The sequence below is a fragment of the Fundulus heteroclitus genome, unplaced genomic scaffold (genome assembly GCF_011125445.2).
Source record: "Fundulus heteroclitus isolate FHET01 unplaced genomic scaffold, MU-UCD_Fhet_4.1 scaffold_60, whole genome shotgun sequence".
Classification (NCBI taxonomy): Eukaryota; Metazoa; Chordata; class Actinopteri; order Cyprinodontiformes; family Fundulidae; genus Fundulus; species Fundulus heteroclitus.
In genome coordinates this window covers 1,195,798-1,218,440 of record NW_023397033.1, presented here as the reverse complement: position 1 = coordinate 1,218,440, position 22,643 = coordinate 1,195,798, and the positions used below count along the sequence as shown (strand labels likewise).

At 39.6% G+C, this 22,643-nt stretch overlaps 1 protein-coding gene across 2 annotated transcripts in view; it reads right to left on the bottom strand.

The window, feature by feature from the left end:
- The window catches only part of nf1a (neurofibromin 1a), a gene marked incomplete at its 3' end in the record, with an annotated part of 324,294 nt that overhangs the window by 137,913 nt on the left and 163,738 nt on the right, over positions 1-22,643 (bottom strand). For both annotated transcript variants that reach the window (XM_036133286.1, XM_036133287.1), the window contains 1 exon segment: positions 18,933-18,995. In XM_036133286.1, coding sequence (XP_035989179.1) covers positions 18,933-18,995 — 63 coding nt within the window.

The following is a 22,643-nucleotide window of genomic DNA, read 5'->3' as shown; positions in this document are numbered from 1 at the left end:
CCTAGCTATGGAACAGTTTGTGTTATACGAAAAAATTTACTTTTTCTGAAAGCGAAGGAGTTGCTCTTCATAGTAAACATAAGGTTATTACGGTAAATTCTCTTGGGTTAGTGCCATAAGCCATGAAGCAGCCTCTTTGTCTCCTCGCTTTCAAGCACACAAATGAGGCAGAGTTGTTTTAAAAAAAAACTAAGATAGGTTGAGAAATTATGCAAAGAAATATTTAACAACTAAAACGTGCACCAAATGGTTCTTGTGGTGGACGATCAATTGAAGCAGACCTGTGAATATCCAGGTTGAATTTCTGGAATATTGAAGTTCAATAGTTTTTACTTTGTGTAGCGGGAAGTAATCCCACCAGGTAGGGGCGAATGACTAAAGCCCACCCTGAATTCCTACAAGGATATTAGAGCTAACTCTGAACCCTACAAAATACATATAGCCCACTGCCTACAACAGTAGGTGTGTGGTTATCCCTCTGACTCACGGTCTGGCTTAGTTTCTGACTATGTGGTTATAGAGACCTGACTGACAAGTAACACGCTCTAACTTGAGGTCAGAGCGTGTTACTTGTCACCAGCTTAGACCAGCTTGACCTCTGCTGGTCTAACTGCCTCCCTTATTCTTGCCTGGGCAGAAGGGTGAGGTGCCCCTACTCCAGGGTAGCTTTACACATGAAACTCATAAACAAACAACATGAATAATGCAAACACTAGGGATTTATTGTGAATCCCAATTGGAAACAGGATGCAAAAAAAATTGAGCTAACACTAAATCAATGGAAAAGATATTATCCTTGATATTAATTAAACCAAAATACCCTTAGATAAAGTTTGTTTCACAAAAAATAGCCATTTTAATAATAATAATAATAGTCTTTAGACAAGATGCTCTTAACCTGCTAAATGCTTTTAGGTTTCAGGATGTCAATCATATCTCACCAACCTTCAATAAACAATAATAAGATCCCAACCCTTGTTTAAATGTCCTGCACAGATCTAGTAGACAAGAACATCTTGTTTGAAATTCAAGAATAGTCCAACAGTCTCACTGTGTAATTTAGCTGCAGTTCTTCTGGTGTAGCTTGAACCATTTTACATTGTAGCAGTTCTGAAGTAGCTCTCATATTCAACAGCACAGAATAAAGGTTAAAAAAGAATGTACCTGGTTCCAGAACACGTAACATCAATAGGCACCCGAGGGCAGATGACTAAGGACCTCTCTTTAGAGAAATTAGAGAACAGAGGAACTCGCTGAGATGAGGGCTGGATGGCAGGGTATGCCCGCAACAGCTTTCCCTCGCTGTGATGCTATCGATCCCCACAATGGGAAGCCCTCCGATGCTTAGCTTCCGTTCACCAATAACAGCGTAGGACAGTGTTCGTCCAGTACCCACGGTTGCACGTGCTGCCGGTTCACCCACGGCTGCTGCAGCTTTTCTCTCTCTCTGCAAACTGCACGCCAAACACTGACCCACTGACCCGCTGTCCGCCAGCAACTCTCTCCCCTTAAAAGAAATTATTCCAAACAGAATGCCGAGCTGTGCAGCTGCTGACAGGACTCTGCAGAGACCAACACTCAATCTCTCTTTTTGCTCTCAAACTTATCCCAGTCTTTTCTTCTTCCTCACGCCATTCCCTTTGTCCATCCTCTCCCACTTGGCCTGCCTCCTTCTTACGATGGTCTACCCAGGCCAGACTGTTAAACCTATATTGGCCACACACAAACTAAAGGTGCCTCTTACATTTGTATTTGTTGGTGTAAATTTAGAATTTCATTCTGTGGGAACTTCTGTAGAACAGTGCGCCACCAAAGTATGTTTGCACACTGTCTCCTTGGGCACATTTAGGATATGATTTGTATCATTGTACTGTTTTGCTGCATTTGTGTGTATTTCTTTGCAAACAAATACACCTACATGCATGTATATACACATATACAGTATAACAGAATATACCTTGTGTAAGAGAGACTAGATTAATATTGTTCACCACTACTTTCAGTTTTCTTGTCAGGAGGAGTAGAGAAGTGTCCATATGCTCCACTATCTTATCAGGGTACAGAGGGGACACAATGCAGCACTGGGAAAATACAAGTGATGGGTCACAACAAAAGATTTCTATTCCCAGCCCAGGTGCATGAATTCAAGTCACTGGAAAACACTGTTTTTCCAGTATTTGGTTGTTATTGCTGTGACAAACTCCTTTATTGCCTCACAAGATTGATGTGCCAGGATGAAGCAGAAGCCTATGACATGTCAACCTTGGATAAACACCTTCCTTTCCCCACCAGCAGTGGAAAGAACAAAGCTCAGACAGTCATTGTGGGGTGCTGTGCGGCAAATTCTGCAACCACACCACCAAATTCTTCAAAAAAGCAGCAAAAAGTTAAGATTGGAAATAGGGATGGGAATCGAAAACCGGTTCCTGTTCAGAACCGGTTCCGTGTTTTTCAATTCCGTGGCACCGTTTGGCAGCTCGCTTAACGATTCTCTTTTCGATTCTGCTGTGCTGCGGCTCTGAGCAAGTTACGCAAGTTACGTCACGTTTTTTACGGAAGTTACGCACACGGCATCAAGTAAGCAAGTACGACGTGACCAGGCGAAAAAAGAAAAAAAATGCCGCCCCATCGAGCGGTGAGCGGTCGAAGGTTTGGCTTCATTTTAAGGAAGAGAACGATGGCAACGAGGCGCTTTGCAATCATTGCAAAATGGCATATACATCCGCGAGAGGAAATAGATCCAACAGGCAGAAACACCCGCGCACACAACATGGCATACAATTTAATGAATGCCGTGTTTTTGATTCTTACGGGACAGAAGTTAAAGTTACGACCAGCATGGAATGCAGCTGGTGGTAAGTAGCTAGTTTCACATCAGTGGCTGTGCTTAATGTGGTGCCCAGTAAATCATATGCCATCTCTGGAAATAAACCAATTTCCTACCTCTCTTTGGGGTTATTAAGGGAGTGTGCCTTTCTCGTTAATCCAGCCCTTCATTGGTAGAACTACTGGTAGCTGGAATTCTTACAGGATTCTAGCTATTGCAGTGGATGTAACGAAACATGCTATAAAGTTGCTCCGCCGCAGTTCAGGGAGTGAGAGAAAGGTTACGCTGGTTTATTTAAATCAGGGGGAGATGAGTTTATTTCCCAAAATTGTACAGTGATGCTTTTTCATTAAACGGGTGGCTTCTCCATTAGATTTATATGACTGAAGTTATCTAAAGAGAGATTAATAAGCAACTGTCACAACAAACTTACATTTTCTTGTATTCTAAACAACTCATCTACTGTATTTAAGTTTGTTCTTATATTCCTTTTTTTATTTAAACAAAGATAAATGTTACTCCAGTTGCACATTTGCTGTGGACATCTTGACCTTGTTAGTTTGTAAGGTCGTGTGATAGTTAAGTAAACAAAGTTGATGCTCATCATCAACCTGTTTGCTCTCCTTTTTTCCCCAAATTGGAATCGAAAAGAGAATCGAAAAGGAATCGAATCGTTTCACAGAATCGATAAGGGAATCGGAATCGTGAAAATCTTTTCAATTCCCAACCCTAATTGGAAATGAGCTTTAGTAGAACAAGATATGTAGGGACTGTGCTGCAGCAAGACAAGAACTGTCACTGGAAATACTACCGGGACTCTGACATACACATAAAAGGGAATGTTTTTGTCAAATACTGCCTGATTCAGGGTTAAGCAGTAGTGCAGTTGGTAGCAGGAGCATAACCATCATCTCACAAGAGACGGGGACACATTTTTCAAAGCTCTACTAAGTGATTTATCATCCTCCTGCACCGACCCAACTCGACTTGTGCTCGACCCTGCCCGCTTGGTTTTACTTGTCAGAATTTGTGTTTCGGCTGGCATAAAAATGCCTGGAAGAGGGAAACACCTCCTGGGGTGGCTTTAGCCCCCGTCCCTCACCCCATGTAACACGTCTTGTTTGCGACATTAATGCTTTAAAAAAATGTGCGAGAAACAGTAAAGAATAAAAGAAATATTATGAATAACATATAAACATATAAAAATGAAAAATACAAATAATTTTTGTATAATTGTATATGCAAGATTGGATAATCACTAACAACCACAGTATAGCACTAGTACTTTAGTTTATTAAACTATATACAAACAAAATCTGAGGTTTTAAGTTGCCAAACTCTGGTTTAGTTCATACAATGAAGCTTGACATCTACAGGGTAAGTAGCCAGATCATTAATTGCCAAATGACAGAACTGAACATGAAATCTCTCCTCTCTCACTCAGCTCTTTCTAAAGATTTCCTTTAAATATGTGGAAAGGCATAGTGAGCACAGATTCTGTAAAGAAAGGACTGGGTTTATTCAAAGGCTAGGCGGTATGGACCAAAAAATAACATACCTCTACTTTTTGGGTTGAATGCCAATGTACGATATTTATCTCAATACATGTTTCTTTTCATTAAGTAATTATGAAAAGGCATATCTTAGCCTTTTCATAATTACAAAGCATTATCCGAAAATGTTCACAGGCACATTTTTAACAAACAGCTGTAGGTAAATATGAGCAATGCTGAAAAAATTACCTACTGGTATACACAAAAGCAGACTTCTAACACAACATAGACCATCTGCATGTAAACTACATCATATATTGCCCAATCCTAGTTTATGCCCTGCATGTGTGAACTAGAAAGGAATGTAACATACATGACAAAACATTGCTATTATTGTTAACTAGCTCAACATGATATATTGGCCTGTATTAACTAGTCATCATTTAGATGACATCTGCATGCAACAACATTACTCAACTTACACGGTTTGAAGGAAACTGCAGTTTTTTGCCTTTTGTTGGCTTTGGTTGGTTTGCTAAACATGATTTGGACACGCACCATGCAGCACTGCAGCGCGTCTAACGTAGGTGATCCACAGGAAGCTCATGGTGTGTTTAAAGACTACTCGGAAAAACATGTGGGAGCATCTAATTCTGTTTCTCTTGAAATCTACAATTATCTCCATTGTTTTGTTCACATTCAAGATGAGATGATTGCTTCGACACATGCCACAAAGCGATCTACCAGCTCTCTGTACTCAGCTAAATGTCCATCTCTGATACACCCAACAACTGCAGATTCATCTCAGTGTACGATGGCATCTTCATCTCCGACTCCACGACAATAAGCAAACTGCAAAGGGTCCTGATATGTGCTGGCTTGCTTACATAGGTGGGCACACAAAGTCTCTTTAGGACCTTCATGATGTGGGTTGTCAGGGCAACGGGTCTGTAGTCGTCGTCGATGACTGATGGGTGAGTTTTCTTTGGTACCATAACAACACAGAATCTCTTCCACAACAGCGGTACCTTCTCTTGAGTCAAGCTTAGATTGAAGCGGTCCTGCAGAATCAAACAGAGCTGCTCTGCACAGACCTTCAGGACTCTGGGGTTGTCAACATCCGGACCTGTAGCCTTGTTCTGGTTCAGCTACCTCTTCACCTGACTTCTAGAAACAGAACAGTGGGAGGGAGAAGTAGTATCTCCTGATTTGGTTGAAGACAAATTAGTGGAAGCAGAAGAATCCATGACTGAGGTAGAGGATAAAACATCTGAGGGTTGACAGGAAAGCTGTGGGTCAAAGGAGGGTGGTGGGATGTCCGTTTGGCTGGGGGCAGGAGCGGAGGATGGTGATTCTGTTCGTGAACTGAATCTATTAAAGAATGTGTTCAGCTCATTTGCTCTGTTCAGACTTCCATCTATCTGATCCTCTTTCTGCTTGAAGCCTGTGATCTTCTTAATCCCTGACCACACATCTGATATTGTTCCTATGCAGTTTACTCTCCTGCTTCTTTCTATACACCTCCTTACTGTCTCTGATCTTGACTTTAAGCTGCTCCTCAGTAACTCTTTGTCTTGCTCCCTAAAGGCACTTTTTCTTGTTTAACAGTTCCTTCAGGTCACTGTTGATCCAAGGTTTGTTATTAGGGAAGCATCTTACTGTTCTGGTGAGGATGATGCTGTCCACACAAAAGTTCATATAGTCGGTCACACACTCAGTCATGGCATTTGTCTTCTCCATGTGACTTGCAAAGAGAAATCCAATTAGTAGTTTCAAAACAATCCAGTAGAGGTTCTTCAGCTTCCTGTGACTTTCCCACAGCTTTTTGTTACAGGTAGTCTCTTGACAAGGGGTTTATAATCACCAGATATTGCCACAAAATAATTGGGGTGTTGTATATGTATCCTGGCGACAATGGAACTGATGACATCAGGCATTGTCGGAAACAGCTGAGGGTGGAATGTAAACAACCATCAAAACATCACTGGTGAACTCTCTTGGCAAATGAGATGGACAAAAACTTACAGCCAATAGTTCGATGTCTTGACTGCAGAGACACCATCTGTTGTTGACAAGTACTGCCAGTCCACCTCCTTTCCTTTTCCTCCTGCTCTTTAAATATCTCTCTGCTCGTATAGTAAGGAATACCAGCAGATACATTGGGGTCAGAGATATAATCCTGCAGCCATGTCTCAGTAAAACACATAATACTGCATTCCCAATACTCTTTCCTTGTTGCCGGAGGGCTTCAAATTCATCCAACTTGTTAGCTAATGATATCACATTGCCTATGATGATGGATGGCAAAGATGGTTTGAACTTCTTCCTTCTCTCTCTGCTCTTTGCTTCTGCTCTGTAACCACAACGCCTCCTTTTCAACTCCTGTGGGATTTCTGGCCTCAGTTGTTGTATTATTTCTGCTTTTGCGATGTTAATCAGCTGCTCCCTGTTGTAAACCTCCCTGTTGCTATAGTTACGCATCATAACAAAAGAGCAAAATATAGAAAAGTATTGGGAAAAATCAATCCAGCCGCCTAGCATCCAGTACAAGAAAAATCGGTTGTCCAAAAAAGCAATTTTTCCAAGAAAAGCAGGAATGAATTTTGAAGGAAAAAAAGTCTCTCGAGCGGCCCCTTCGCCTTACTTCTAAAGACATACAGGTGTAACAGGGAGGGAAGGGGAGCATCAGCATCTTCAGATTCAATTGAGCAAATTTGTGTAGTAGCAGAAATGTCCATGGCTAAAGAGAAAGATAAAACACTGGAGGAAAGCCTTGGATCAAAGGAAGGTGGGGTATCCGTTTGGCCATGGGCAGGAGAGAAGGAACCTCCATTGTAAAAACTGTCCCTCTTCCTACCCTTTCCCTGAAAAAATTTTTTATTATCAAATATTGTACTTGCTGTCTGTTTTTTTTTTTTCATGATGCATTGGAATTATAGTCAAATTCTTTGTTTGTACACACAAACTCGGCAAATAAAGTTAATTAATTCAGTAACATCCTGTATAACACCATTTGTTGTGAGGCCAATCCACTTTATTTGCTCTTGCAGCTCCTTTTTAAAACACGGTCAGGTTGTATGGTCAGAAAGCCCAGCAAAGAGATGCTTGGGTTTGTTAGTGAGTCCGTCTTAGTGAAAAACATAATACTGCGTCACCAATACTTGGCTTTGTCCTAGTTAGGGCTTAGAGTTCATCCAATTTGATCCCCAATGAGCTCACATTTCTCATAATCTATGGAAGAGATGGTTTGAAGTTCTTTCATCCCTCTTTCCTCTTTGCTCTTGTTCTTCATCCATGACATCTCCTTTTCAACTCATCTGGGATTTTGGCCTTTTGTTGAATTATTATTTAGGCATTTGAGGTGTTAATAAAGTGCTCCGGGTTAAAAGAAATAACACATTGTTGCTAAGGTTATGCATCCCAACAAATATCTAAAAGTAAAAAAGTATCAGCAAAAATCCTTCAAGCGGCAAAGCATCCAAAAACCATCCAATGTCCCTTCTTGTAGAAAGTGTTGTGCAATCGCACGTTTTGAAGTTATTTCAAGTTTACCAAATAACTCTGTTAGGAACTGTCAGGTAAATATCAGGCCAAATGGGTTTGATATTAGGACAATAGTTGAAAGAGTGATTTGAGCACTGGCATTCTTTTAACAGTGCACACATATGGAATATGGCAACTTCTCTTCAAGTATAAGCATTTATTAACAGAAATAAATGCTGATCTGGGAAACACCTGTTATAAAATGTTGTTTAGCTGTATTAACAATATATTTCATTCAACAAATGCTCACTACTAGGCTAGTGAAACAACTAAAATTACTAAGCAAAATTAAGATTAAAGAAACTAAGGAACCATGTGCACACAAAACAAAAGGACAAATAAAAATTGTTGAAAACATCGGCAAAAAAAATTATTGTTATTAGACTAGTCACGATTCCTTGAATGATTCAAGGACCTCAGTTCATACAATTTATTGCAGTGCTGTGTTCCAGGAACGTAACTACCACTAATGATCCCCTGCCCTACTGATACACGGTGCCAAGTGGGGTTATCGGCTATGGAGGGAGAGGAAAAAGCTGCAGAAAAAGACACCTTTAAACATTTTTAACTAAACAGAAAAGAAAACTCTGCAGCGAGCCAGCTGGTATTGACTGAGCTTTCAGCTGACTAAGCTTAGCTGTGAGCGCAGTGATTCTACTCAGCCTCCATCTTTCCTCTTTGTTTTGATTGGTCAATTTAGTGGCCATGCAGCCAATCACGTAAGGATTAGGCCATTATGTGAAAACTTGGAGGGGTGCAGCCGTGAGTAGCGGGTGAGTTTGTTGTTCTGTAAAATATAGCTATGAGGGACAGGTGAAAACAAAGCATCTGGCAGCAGTTTAAAGATATTGGGAACAACAAAGCAGAGCTACTTCACTGCAGAATAAAAAAAATTAAGAGCAAGTTCCACTACAAACCTGCAGAGACATATCAGAACTGTCCATTTAAAAGACAGTATAGTTCTGCTTCTGTTCTGTGGATTTCTTAACTGTTTTTTATTTTTGCAACAAAAAACTTGACTAAAATTTACATCTTTCTGTGAATCAACGGCTGTTTTTGTCCTATTTTTGAACTTTAATTTGTTATTTATAACGGAATATTTCTTATTATTTATTAATAGTTCCGCAGTATTTTTTCCGTTTCCGATGCATCTTTCTCTGCTGTACAAAAGGGTTCTGTTCTGTTTAAATAGACTAATGCTTCCCCCCCCCCCCGATATATGTTTTATTGAAATTTTTCATTTCAAAAATACAAACATGTATTTATCAAAACAAGTTCACTTTATAATTGTTGCATGACAGTTATTTTACTCAACATTGAGAGAAAAAAAGTTTTTTAACACACACATAGCTTAAAAGAACGGGGGTATTCAAGCAAATTAGAAATTGGTCTGATATGGATATACAACATGGTGAACCGAAGACTCAATCAAATCTGCAGTCAAGTCTAAATTCTTAACAAAATTGATAAAAGGTCCCCAAATCCTCTCAAAAAGGTACTGTTTGGATTTCCTAATATATGTTATTCTTTCTAATGGCAAGTTAGACAGCATCTGTTTTAACCATTGCGTGATACTAGGTCTACTGACATTTTTCCAAGCCAAAGCTATACATTTTTTTGCAGCCAACAAGCTTATAGCTATAAAAGTGCATTCTAGCTTGCTAAAATCATGTTTCCCAGGGTATAGAGCTAACAGGAACAATTTAGGATCCAGTGGAACTTGTTTTAAGATAATTTTTTCAATGAAATTGTTCACCTCTGTCCAAAATGCTTTGATATGTTTGTATTCCCACATACAGTGTATTAGAGTCCCTTTAAATTTACATTTTACACAAAAATATGGGGTGTTAATATTGTATTTATTTAATTGTACAGGCGTAACATATATTAGCAATCCTGTTCACTGATATTTTCTGATAAATCTAAATTCCAGTTTTTTAAGTGTTGAGATTTAAAAAATATTGTGCTCTCATTTATATTTGATATGTTTTTTTTATTTTTAGTTTGGAATCAAGCAATCATATTGCAGAGTGTATGTCATGTGACTGAGTGTAATTAGTGACTGAATGAATGCACATGTGTCTGTTTAAATAAAATGTGCCAGTCTGAAAGAAACTAGTGAATGTGAAACAGTATCCCCTGTTGTCTGTGTAAGTTACTCTGCTAACAGGTTATGGGCCCAGGATACGGGTGTTAAGTCGCTGGGTAAAAGTCGCAACGAAAAAAGCGTGTACTCGAGCTGAAGTTTGTGATACACGGAGCTACAAATATGAGCAGAAACGCAAGAGCAGCGGTGCCCACGAGCCCCTGGTCAAGGTATGTTTTTGACGGAGATGTGAAGAATTATGAGCTATGGGAGACAAAATTTTTAGGTCATCTTTGTTTGCAAGGACTAAAGGAATTACTTTAAATGAACATTCTAACGAAGATGAGGACGACGAGACGAAAAACGCTGAAGCCTAATGCTGAGCTGATACAGTTCATGGATGACAAAAGCCTGTCGCTGGTCATGAGAGAAGCAGCAGATGATGGATGTGCGGCACTGCAGATTGTACGTGGATATTATGATGGAAAAGGGAAGCGCTGGGTAATAACCTTGTATACAGAGCTAACTTCACTGCAAAAACTGCCGAGTGAGAGTGTTACGGAATATGTCATCAGAGCTGAAACTACAATCACTGCTTTAAGGAATGCAGGTGAGAATCTGAGTGACGAACTTTTGATCGCAATGATTTTGAAAGGACTTCCAGAGACATTTAAGCCATTTACTATCCATGTTACTCAGAGTGATGTTAAAATTACTTTTGCCGAATTTAAAACAAGACTTCAAAGTTATGAGGATATTGAAAATATGCGGACAACTACTTCTGGGGATAACGTAATGAAGGCAAGAGCACAGCTGGGAAGTGGAACCAAAGTTACTTTTTATGATTGTGCAGCTACAAGTACTGACATTATTTGTTACAGGTGTGGCACAAAAGGCCATAAAGCAAGCACATGCAGGTGTAAACAATAGTGCAGTCAATGTAAAATTGCTACTCACCGCGATGCAACCTGCAGAAGGCGAAAACCACGGGATAGCGCAAGAAAAGTGTCAGTTCTCTGTTTGAGTTCTCTAGTGAGTTAGAGATTAGTTCTTTATAAGTCTGAGATGATGCCCCTCTTTGTTTTGTTCCGAGTCATTAACTTTTCAAGTTTCGTAAGAGGAGGTTTATTAAAACTGTTGTGTTTTCTTTAACAAAACTTCTTATTTGAAGAAATTTGAAGTAATGTTTTTTTCAGCTTGAATTTGGTTTGTAGCTCTCCAAATGACAAAAATACATCAGAGTTTGACGAGTAAGGGTCAACAACACTTTTTAAACCCTGTAGTGCCCATATTTTAAAAGTTCCATCTGCTCTGCCTGGAGCAAACAGTTGGTTACCCCATATTGGGCTAAATTGGGATATACTGTTTGCTTCCTCTAGGTATTTTCTAACATTCTGCCAAATCTTTATCATATTTTTCAGGATGGGATTAGTGGTTTGTTTCTGTAATTTCTTTGATGTGTCAGAATTAATAAACAATGGAAGAGCTAAATTTAAATTGTGAGACTCCATTTCTACCCAGTGAGGATTATATTTATTTGTAAAATAGAACATAATGGTCCTTAACTGACTTGCCCAATAGTATAATTTAAAGTTGGGGCACTTTAACCCCCCTCTATCAAATAGTAAATAAAGTAGCGAGAGACGAAGTCTAGATCTTCCGTTATTCCACAAAAACCCCAAAATGCTTTTCTTTAGCCAATTGAATAGCTCAGGAGAAGGCGGCAAATGAATACTTTGAAAGAGGTATAATAGCTTTGGAAGTATATTCATTTTCAAAACACTGACTCTTCCCAACAAAGATATAGGTAGAGATGTCCAGTTTTCAATTGAGGCGGCTATTGTTTTCATTAGATTTCCATGATTGTATTTGACCACCTGTTGCAGCTCTGGGAAAATCTGAACACCCAAATATGAAAAATGTTCAACTGCTTTAATCTGCTTAATCTCATTAATTGGATTAATCCTTTCACCTGGATTTAATACCAGAATTGATGATTTTGTATTGTTTATTTTGTAGCCTGAGATTTTCCCAAATTCCTTGATCACCTCCATCGCCTCCGGGATTGAATTTTTCAGATCTGTTAGGAATAAAATTATGTCATCAGCGAATGAAGAGATTTTGTGCTCTGTGGGACCCACCATGATCCCATGAGATTTGTGGATTTGTGGATTTGTGGATGAAGACGAATAGCTGATGCCAAAGGCTCAATTGCTAGTGTGAATAGTAAGGGAGAGGGCATCCCTGGCGACAATCCTTTTTGATTTAAATCGCCCTTGAAAATATTTTGTTTGATACAATTTCTGCAGTTGGGTTGCTATATAACATTTTAACCAATTTAATAAAATTACTTCCACAATTCAACCTTTCCAGTATGTTAAAGAGATAGGGCCATTGTATTCTATCAAAAGCTTTCTCCGCTTCTATTGAGAGAAGGGCTGTGTCATTAGCGTTCTTTTTGGGCCAAGCAATATTCAGGACCCTGCAAATATTATGATATCATTGTCTCCCAGCCACAAACATATTTTGGTCTTTATTTATAATATTTGGTAAGATTCTTTGCAGTCTCAATGCCAATAGTTTACAGATGATTTTGAGATCAGAGTTAAGTCGACTAATGGGTCTTAGATTTTCACATATATTGAGGTTTACCTGCTTTTGGCAGCTAAATAATTAGAGCCTGATTTAAAGATGGAGGTAATGCGCCGTTTTTAAATGACTCCATGAACATGTCTAAAAGAGGAGAGAGCAATTTGTCCATAAATGTTTTGTAAAAGTTGATGGGGATACCATCGGGTCCTGGTTGCTTACCAGATTTCATGCCATTAGTGGCCTGTGCTAGTTCCTCTTTATTTACTTCTATATTTAAGTCCACTCTGCACTCCTCTGCAATGACGGGGATATGTAGTTTGCCCAAAAACTTGTCTAGTTCCTCTTGATCCAGCTTTACATTAGAGTCATATAATTTCTCATAATAGTCTCTAAAAGTATTATTAATATCCCTTGGATCTATTAGAGTTTTAGCCTGTGTTTCAATTGACGTAATCAAGGTTGTTGTTTCAAGCTATTTAATCTGCCAGGCTAGAAGTTTTCCAGCCTTGCCCCCTGTTCTTAAAAATTTTGTTTCAATCTTAAGAGACTGAATGCAGCTCTGAGACTAGACCTTTTGTCATATTCTCCTCTAAGAATCAACAGCTGTTTTTTTTTAAATTCAGTGTTATTTATTTGTAAGACCCTCTCCTGAATGTTTTTTATTTTATTTTCTAGGTGCTGCCTTTCAGTCTTGGCTTCCTTGGACTTATTGCCTGTGAAGCTAATAATATGACCTCTAATAAATGCTTTAAAAGCCTCCCATCTGATGCATGCTGTTGTTTGGTTGGTGTTTAACTGAAAGTACTCATCGATTTGTATTCCTATATATTTAACAAAATCTTCATCCTGCAACCATTTATGCTGAAAGCTCCACCTAGGGGGATCCCTGGTAAGGTTCTTTTCAAAGTAGGTCAAATAGCATGGAGCATAGTCCGAAATCACTATGTTCCCATACGCACTGTTTTGAATTTTGGGTATTAATTCTGATGATATTAAAAAAATAATCTATTTGTGAGTAAGTCTGAAATGTTGCTGAGTAACATGAATAGGCTCTAGTTTGTTGTTGAAGTTCCCTAAATATGTCTACCAGTTTAAGAGTCTTCATAAACATCTGTATAGTTGTTCTACAGGTATTATGTGTTAGATCTGCCCCTGTGGATCTATCTACAGTATTTCTGGAGTAAGAGTACAGGTAAAATCTCCTGCGATCACCAAACGTCCTTGTAGCGATGAAAGCAAGAGGAATAAATTCTGGAAGAATCCAGGATCATTTGTGTTGGGACCATAGACATTAACTAGGTATTTTTTTTCCGACAGTAAAGAGCCCTGAACTATCAAGTATCTACCCCACCCATCCTTGACAACATTACTTACAAAAAATGGGACAGATTCATGAATAAGGATCATAACACCTCTTGCTCGGGAAGAAAATGTTGAAGTGTATACATTGCCTTGCCAGCTCCTCCTGACTCGCCCCTCGTCTTTTTCCATAAGATGCGTTTCCTGTAGAAATACTATTTTGGAGTCCAAATCATGCAGTTTGTTATTAACTTGTTTGACGTTCCTCAGAAGTTGTAGGTCCCTGCAGTTCCATGTGACCATTTTAAGCTTCAAGACTTGCTACATGCAAGATCTATTGAATTACCAGAAATGGAGAAGAAATATGGAACGTTTACCCCATACGAACATGAACATTTATTTTAGCGATGCTGTTCACTATATTAACAGTAATTCTCACCTTCCACTTATTCGCTTACAGGTCCGAACTTATTAGTATGCACACCAACCGGTATGTGCGTACTTCCTCTTGCCATATCTAAGCAGAAATAAGTGCATTCTTAACAGATCCCTGTTTCCCCTCCAGTATAATTGACCGATAAAGGCAACAGCAAAGGTATAGGAAGCCGTATGGGCGTTTAACCAATTGCTGCCTCCCCATTAGTTTTCTTCTGGATTCTCTATAGAAACTCACGTGCAGCTGCCGCTGTTTTGAAAGCATGAGTTCAGTCCTGATTAGTCACCAGAAGCTTGGCTGGGTGAGCAACCCCGTGTCGTAAACCCAGTTTACGTAGTCCTGTGCGTATCGGGTCAAACTGCTTCCGAAGCTGGAAAAGATCTGCCGCGGCATCTGGGTAGAATCGGACCTGATGATCTTGGTATTTTACAGGTAAAAGCCAGTAAATTAGAATATTTTGAAAAACTTGATTTATTTCAGTAATTGCATTCAAAAGGTGTAACTTGTACATTATATTTATTCATTGCACACAGACTGATGCATTCAAATGTTTATTTCATTTAATTTTGATGATTTGAAGTGGCAACAAATGAAAATCCAAAATTCCGTGTGTCACAAAATTAGAATATTGTGTAAGGGTTAAATTTTGAAGACACCTGGTGCCACAAACTAATCAGCTGATCAAAACACCTGCAAAGGGCTTTAAATGGTCTCTCAGTCCAGTTCTGAAGCCTACACAAACATGGGGAAGACTTCAGATTTGACAGCTGTCCAAAAGGCGACCATCGACACATTGCACAAGGAGGGAAAGACACAAAAGGTTATTGCTGAAGAGGCTGGCTGTTCTCGGAGCTCTGTGTCCAAACACATTAATAGAGAGGTAAAGGGAAGGAAAAACTGTGGTCAGAAAAAGTGTACAAGCGATAGGGATCACCGCGCCCTAGTCAAGATTGTGAAAAAAGAACATTCAAAAATGTGGGGGAGATTCACAAGGAGTGGACAGCTGCTGGAGTCAGTGCTTCAAGATCCACCACCAAGAGACGCTTGAAAGAAATGGGTTTCAACTGCCGCATACCTCGTGTCAAGCCACTGTTGACCAAGAAACAGCGCGAAAAGCGTCTCACCTGGGCTACGGAAAAAAAGAGCTGGACTGCTGCTGAGTGGTCCAAAGTCATGTTTTCTGACGAAAGCAAATTTTGCATTTCCTTTGGAAATCGAGGTCCCAGAGTCTGGAGGAAGACAGGAGAGGCACAGGATCCACGTTGCCTGAAGTCTAGTGTAAAGTTTCCACCATCAGTGATGGTTTGGGGTGCCATGTCATCTGCTGGTGTCGGTCCACTCTGTTTCCTGAGATCCAGGGTCAACGCAGCCGTCTACCAGCAAGTTTTAGAGCACTTCATGCTTCCTGCTGCTGACCTGCTCTATGGAGATGGAGATTTCAGGTTCCAACAGGACTTGTCGCCTGCACACAGCGCAAAATCTACCCGTGCCTGGTTTACGGACCATGGTATTTCTGTTCTAAATTGGCCAGCCAACTCCCCTGACCTTAGCCCCATAGAAAATCTGTGGGGTATTGTGAAAAGGAAGATGCAGAATGCCAGACCCAAAAACGCAGAAGAGTTGAAGGCCACTATCAGAGCAACCTGGGCTCTCATAACACCTGAGCAGTGCCAGAAACTCATCGACTCCATGCCATGCCGCATTAATGCAGTAATTGAGACAAAAGGAGCTCCAACCAAGTACTGAGTATTGTACATGCTCATATTTTTCATTTTCATACTTTTCAGTTGGCCAACATTTCTAAAAAATCCCTTTTTTGTATTAGCCTTAAGTAATATTCTAATTTTGTGACACACGGAATTTTGGATTTTCATTTGTTGCCACTTCAAATCATCAAAATTAAATGAAATAAACATTTGAATGCATCAGTCTGTGTGCAATGAATAAATATAATGTACAAGTTACACCTTTTGAATGCAATTACTGAAATAAATCAAGTTTTTCAAAATATTCTAATTTACTGGCTTTTACCTGTATTCCAGTCTTAGATCTTGACGTTAGAGCAATGAGCTGCTTATCCTTGTAGCTGAGAAATCTCATTATTAAGGTGCGGGGCGCTGCGGTGTTGTCTCTCCGGGGTCCAATTCGATGCGCTCTTTCCACGGCCACCGCTTTAACTCCGAGGACCTCCGGCAACAATTTCTCTAAGAACTCACATGGATTCTGCCCTTCAGCTCCCTCTTGCAATCCGACAAGCCTTAGGTTGTTTTGCCTCGACCTAGTTTCCAAATCCATAACTTAATCCTCCAAGTATTTCTTCTTAGACTCCAGCACATCCACCATGTTTCAGCATTTCTATCACTCCCTCCGCATCAGAAATGCGTGTTTCGGTTTCTGCAATTCTTTGAATAGAATCATTTAGCTTTTTTTTTTTTTCACACTGTCGATGGAGCTCAGAACTTCATCAAATCTAGAAGAGAAATTCTTCTATATTGAGTTAACGACTAAGTATTTTGTCCACCTTGTTGCTTTGGAAATTCAGGTTTTCTTCTCTGTCCGTGGCAGCCATTGGGACCGAGCATGGGCTAGTATTAGCTTTCTGCATTTCACCTCGAAGATGGTATTCCGTTAGTTTATGCTGTTTCGCCTTTTCACTTCTTGGGATGTCTTTGCTACTTTAGGCATTATTCTGAACTTGCGTGCTCAGTTGTCCTTTAGTATATTTTGAAAGGAAGGAGTTTTAAGTAAATTCTTTGACTGGAACAGCAGAACGGTGAAAAACACGTCCTCTCACATGGCCGCCATAACCGGAAGTCCACTTATGCTTTTTAATGCAGAATGCAATATGCAAGTGAAGCTTTAGTGAAAACGGTCAAAAACGGAAAAAAATCAATACAAAGGGAACTGCACTGTGTTGATGTTCAGTCAACCAGAAAGGCCAAGCTTTTAACATATTGATGCTAGAACCTTCTTAGTTAAAGCTGTATCTTTTATTATTCACAAAGGAATTCAATTATTTTTCATTTGCATTTCTTCTTTTATTTTTATCACACATAAAATAGGTTACCAGTCATAGTTGGTAATCCTGTTCAGAAATTTTTTTGTTATATGTGGAAGGAATTCTAAACAATAACTGACTTCCTGGAGTTACTGAATAAGGAAACGGTGGAGTGATGAAGTTCCAGCACTTTTATTGAGAAACATAGCAGAGATCACATATATGGAAAGTAATCACACCCCATGGTCCTGCTGCAGTCTGCGTCTGCCTTTTCCTGCCCCGCTTCCTCCCCGACTTCCCCTAGATACCCACAGCTGTACCATGAGATAACAACAGATACAGTAATATTGGCAGAGCCGAGGAGCTGAAGTGCAGCGCCTTGTGTGTCTCCTTATCTGAGTTGGCGTCAGGCCATAGTGATTTCAGAATAATATTCCCATATAATTATACTGGGTGAAATGGTTCTTTCATCCTGAGAGTAGTCAATACATTATGTATTCAGAAAAAGGAAAAGAAATTAGACCCTTTGTGAGAATCACAGGCCTGTAAAAACACTGCTCAATTGATTGGTCCTGCCCATGCTTCCCTCTGTCCCTCAAGTTCCGGGGGTATCCCCTTATCTATCGGTTGTCCCACATGCATTGTGACGGGCCCACGTAACGCCAATGTGCGTGCACGTTTCTTCCTAATTTCTGCTTGCTGGCACACTTCTAGTGTTCATGCATCCAGTTAGCTTCAGTGTTAGCTGTTCAGTGTAGCTCTGCCACTTTTGAAAATGGCTGAGAATTTCAAGAAGCTAACTGCCTGACAAATTTATGAGAAAAAGAGGAAGGCCTCAGAAGGCAGAAATAAAATCACATTGTATTAGGGAGATTTTTTTACGCAATCCCCTGAGGAGCAGGTAATGTGGCCTTGCATATGCGCAGTTATTCAAAAAGGGACTTGAGTGTTTCTTACATTTTCGGAAACATCGCAGACTGTATCTTTAAGTACTTAAGTAAAAAAAAAACTGCTAAATGTGCCAATGTTTTATCTGAGTACTTCAGTTATCCATTACAAATATAATTGTTTATGACAGCCCTATATTACACCCTGAGGACTATTTGAATACGTTAAGCTTTCAGGAAGTGTTGTTGGTCAGTGCAACCAACTGATTTCATGGAGGAGAAACATTTGTGGAGCTCTGCAGCATATTAAAGAATCCTACACACCAGATAGAAAAGTTATGTTAAAAATCTCAGCCGACTTCAGAGAAGTTCTGTACACTATAGCAGATAAGGGGTGCAGCTTTGCACCTGGGGGCAACCTTGATACGTTGTTTAGTCTTTAGATGAAGTAGTATGAAAACGATGCAGACATAAATGTATTAAAACGTCTCCTGGAGCACTAACGCTGAGACCAAAAAGAAAACAGAATGCAGTTTCTCAAGAACCGTTAATAGAAAGTGCATAGAATGTCAAAAAAGCCAATATTAAATCGGCTTTTAAGGGGTGTTGTACACAAAGTTAGATATGAAAAAATTAACAAATTACAGAAACACAAAAACAAAATTTTAACAATGAAGGAAAATTTAACAAAATGAATACAGTATAATGCAAAAATGCATTTTCTGCTTTAGGGGGAAAGTGTGTAGAGAAAAAAAGATTAACCAAACTTACTGCTTTTTTGTTTTCCTTTTTTTCTTTTAGTGTTGCCTTATTCAGTAGAGAGTGGCAAGTAGCCTACAGAACAGAGATGAGCACAATCATGGTCACAGCACTAGATACAAACAGCAAACTTAACAGTCCATGACATATGTTAAGGTCACTAACTGAGAGACCAAAAGTTATTTTAAATATTTACAAAGCTGCTTAGCAGTTGTACAGTCTATTAATAAATGAACTGTTATAGATGTATGTACCTAGTCAATTTAGAAAAAGGAAAACGTAACATGGAATACCCCCCCCCCCCCACCACTCAAAAAGAGACGCATACACCAAGGAAGAAAAGTGGGCGAAAGCCTCTAGAGGTTAGAAAGTTCTAACCTAATAAGTAATAAGAAGACTTATTCATACTATAAATAGTACGTTTTGACAAACTTCCCCCCTACTCACTGCATGAAAAGTGGGATATTATTGGTACATAAAATTGCTGTGAAACTCATAATTAAGGCAGTGTTATGTGCATCGAGAACTGCCAGTAATTGGTCGGAACTTTGTTAATCAGTGTTGCCTTCATGACCCTCCTCTCTTCAAGTCAAGGGGAGGCTTTCACATGCAGAAAGTTGCTGTAAGCCATGCAAATGTAAATGCAAGTACTCACCACTGGTCTTGGTGAATACCTTCTGTAACCTCATGCTTACATTTTAAGGGGATAGTGTGCAACTAATTTGGCTTTTTATTAGCAAAAATCAAGTATTGCTTTCATAAATACTTATTCTGCCAAAGTCTAATAATCTAATCAAAAATGAAAGCGTTCTCACAGTTTAGAATTAGTTGTTTATAAATACATAGGTGGCGGTGCACTCAATAGAAGACGTAATGTTGCGTCGCCATTTTTTACTTGGGCCAAAAGGGGACAAACTTGTTAGCCTACGCATTTTACCTATCTGTGCTGTAGGTGTATGAGTATAAACCGAGTAAAGGCAACAATAGATTATATTTTCCATTTTCTTTTGAATGGAGGACAATCCATATTCTTTGGCCAGCGAGAGGGAAGAGAAAGTAACCAAAAAAAGAAAAAGAAGTAATAAACAAGAGAAAAAAAGAGTCTATATCGGCGCAGCTATAATTACCAGATGGAGTGGAGATAATTTATGTGGAAGCACGGATTCAAAATGGATGAGGAGGTTGCAGGCGTTCTGCTGGAAACAGGGCCATGTAGTCCAGCAACTACTCTGTCCCGCCAGCAGAGACGGCTAGTTTGTTTGTCTTTGTCTCCCTCGCACTTCACTTCACCATAGCTATTAGCAGTAGCTTGGTACCAGATACATGGAGGACATACTTGCTGACATTTTCATTTTTATGATACTCCACGGCTTCTGTAGTAGTTATTACTCGCTTAACACACTGTTAGATGGGTGATTTAGCAATGTTGTGTTGATGCAAGGGACAACAAAGGTTTAAAAGTAAATTGTTTTTATTTTCTTTGGTTTAATAGAATTGGGGGCTCATATTCCTTTTAATCTCTTTAAGCCTTATTCCATCAAAATCTGTGACTACACATGAAGCGATAGAGGAAACATTCAAACAAGTTTAAGTTGACAAGAAATTATTTTAATTTATATTACATGATAGTATAAATTTGCAGTAACATTACAATTAACTCGACTTTGACTGGACAAAACAGCTCCCATGTGTTCTGTATCAGAGCAGGAAAATATAAAGCTATTATGATTTTGTTCAGATTTATATAGATGCCTCAAAATATTCAGCTGTAAAGATTGGAATAGCCATTATTGTACACTATTTTTAAGTAGCTGAAGGAAAACGAATTACAAATGGGTTGTCACTATATATAGGGGCAATATTAGGATTATTATTAGCAGTAGAGGTACTGCTAATTACTGATGGTGAACATGGTCCTCAATAAATATGGTCATTGTGTATTAATTCTAGACTCAACATTTCAGTTGCAGTGTATGTGCATGTACATTCTTCACTGTTGTTATCCGACCCCCAGTTGGTCATGACAGATGGCAGTTCACACAGAGCCTGGTTCTGCTTGAGGTTTCTTGCTGTTACAGGGGAGTTTTCCTCTTTCCTCGCTGTCACTATATGCATGTATGAGGGATTGCTGCAAAGCCAACAAACACTGCAAGCAACTGTCCAGCGTGAGTGCTTCAAGTTAATGACTTCATGCCATCTGTTGGATTTCCTTTGACAGAAAACTTTTAAAGGAGAAGTCCGGTCTAAATCAGAATTGAAACTGCTGAAAGTACTTTAAATTGCATACTGTTCAATAAATTATACGTTTTTTTAATTAACTAATTTTCATTTGAATCTGCTTTTATGGAGGCATCCATCTTGGTCAAGAACAGTACTGCCACCTCGCAGTTTGTGATGTCAGGTTGCGGGATCGGCTGTCAAGCAAGTCCCAATGCCCTATCTGTCGCCTTGTAAATAAATACCCGTTTTCATGCCGAAATATTTTTTTTTATCTCTTAAACAAAGAGACATGGTATTAAGCACTTAAATTTAAAGTAATACTAATTTTACATTTTAGAGACATAAAAAGACAACAAATAATCATTAAAGTACGGTTTATGCGTTGGGTTCTGCAATGTTAGCAGGGATTAAAACTCATCTTTAGAACCAATCTCTGCTCAAAATGGTTATCTGCCTAATCTACTTTCAGCAGTTATCAGTTATTGCAACCGTAAACTGCAGAAAATACAGGAAATTCAACTCAGTTTAAACATCACATTCAAGACGTTGGCATGTGACGTAGCAGCATTGAAAGACAAAACAGCTTTGAGAATCCAGATGGACGCTTCAATGTTTTCCAACAAGCTAGCTAACGGCTTAGCTTAGCTAGCAGTTAAACAAACTCCGTCTTGGAGTAATTATTAAACTAAATTAATTAAACTAAATCCTAATAAATTTCTGCCCAGGCACAATTAGATCACCTTAAGGGTGAAAAGAGAAATAAAAGGGGGGAAAGTCCCGTTTACTTGTGTTGTCTCACGGGGAAGTCCCAGCTCCAAATCCGTGGGCATCCTGGAGCGTTTTGGCGAACGCCGGTCCGTCACACAGCAAAGAGAGGGGGATCCCTGAAGTCTCTGGGCTCTTCGGGTGCTTTGTTTGGCCAAAACGAAAGCGTGGTCCCTTTTACGATCACCGGGAGATATACGGCTCTCAGTCTTTGATCGAAGTGGGTTCAGAAAGTACTTTTAAAGTCGACCTCCTGCATCGGCAGTGCAGGATGAAGTTGCTTCGGTAAATCTCGGACCAGCGACAAAATCGAGCATGTGGGGGTTGAATCAGAATGGAACAAACAGCTGTGGGTGTCTTCCCAGTCTGGCGGGGTGGCAAGTAAGAAGAATGAACGCCGCGCGTCCATTGCTTATAAAACCCTCCATAGTAACGTTATCTCGTCATTCGTTGTTAGGGTTGCCGGCCATTTTGGGCCGTGTTGCATGATGGGAGTTGGTATCCATTTTGACCACATTTCATCATGGGAACTGCAGTCTGTCATGTCCTGTACTGGGGTAACATCTCGATATCCGAAATAATTGTTGTTGATCGCAACTGTGTAGAATGGTTCCTATTGAATTAGCTTGTAAAGCGCAGTGCCTTACCACGACATAACGTCACAGGATGTGATGTCAGGCAACCATTATTGCCCATATGTGGGCAATAATGGCCGCCCCCATACACAGTGATCGAGAC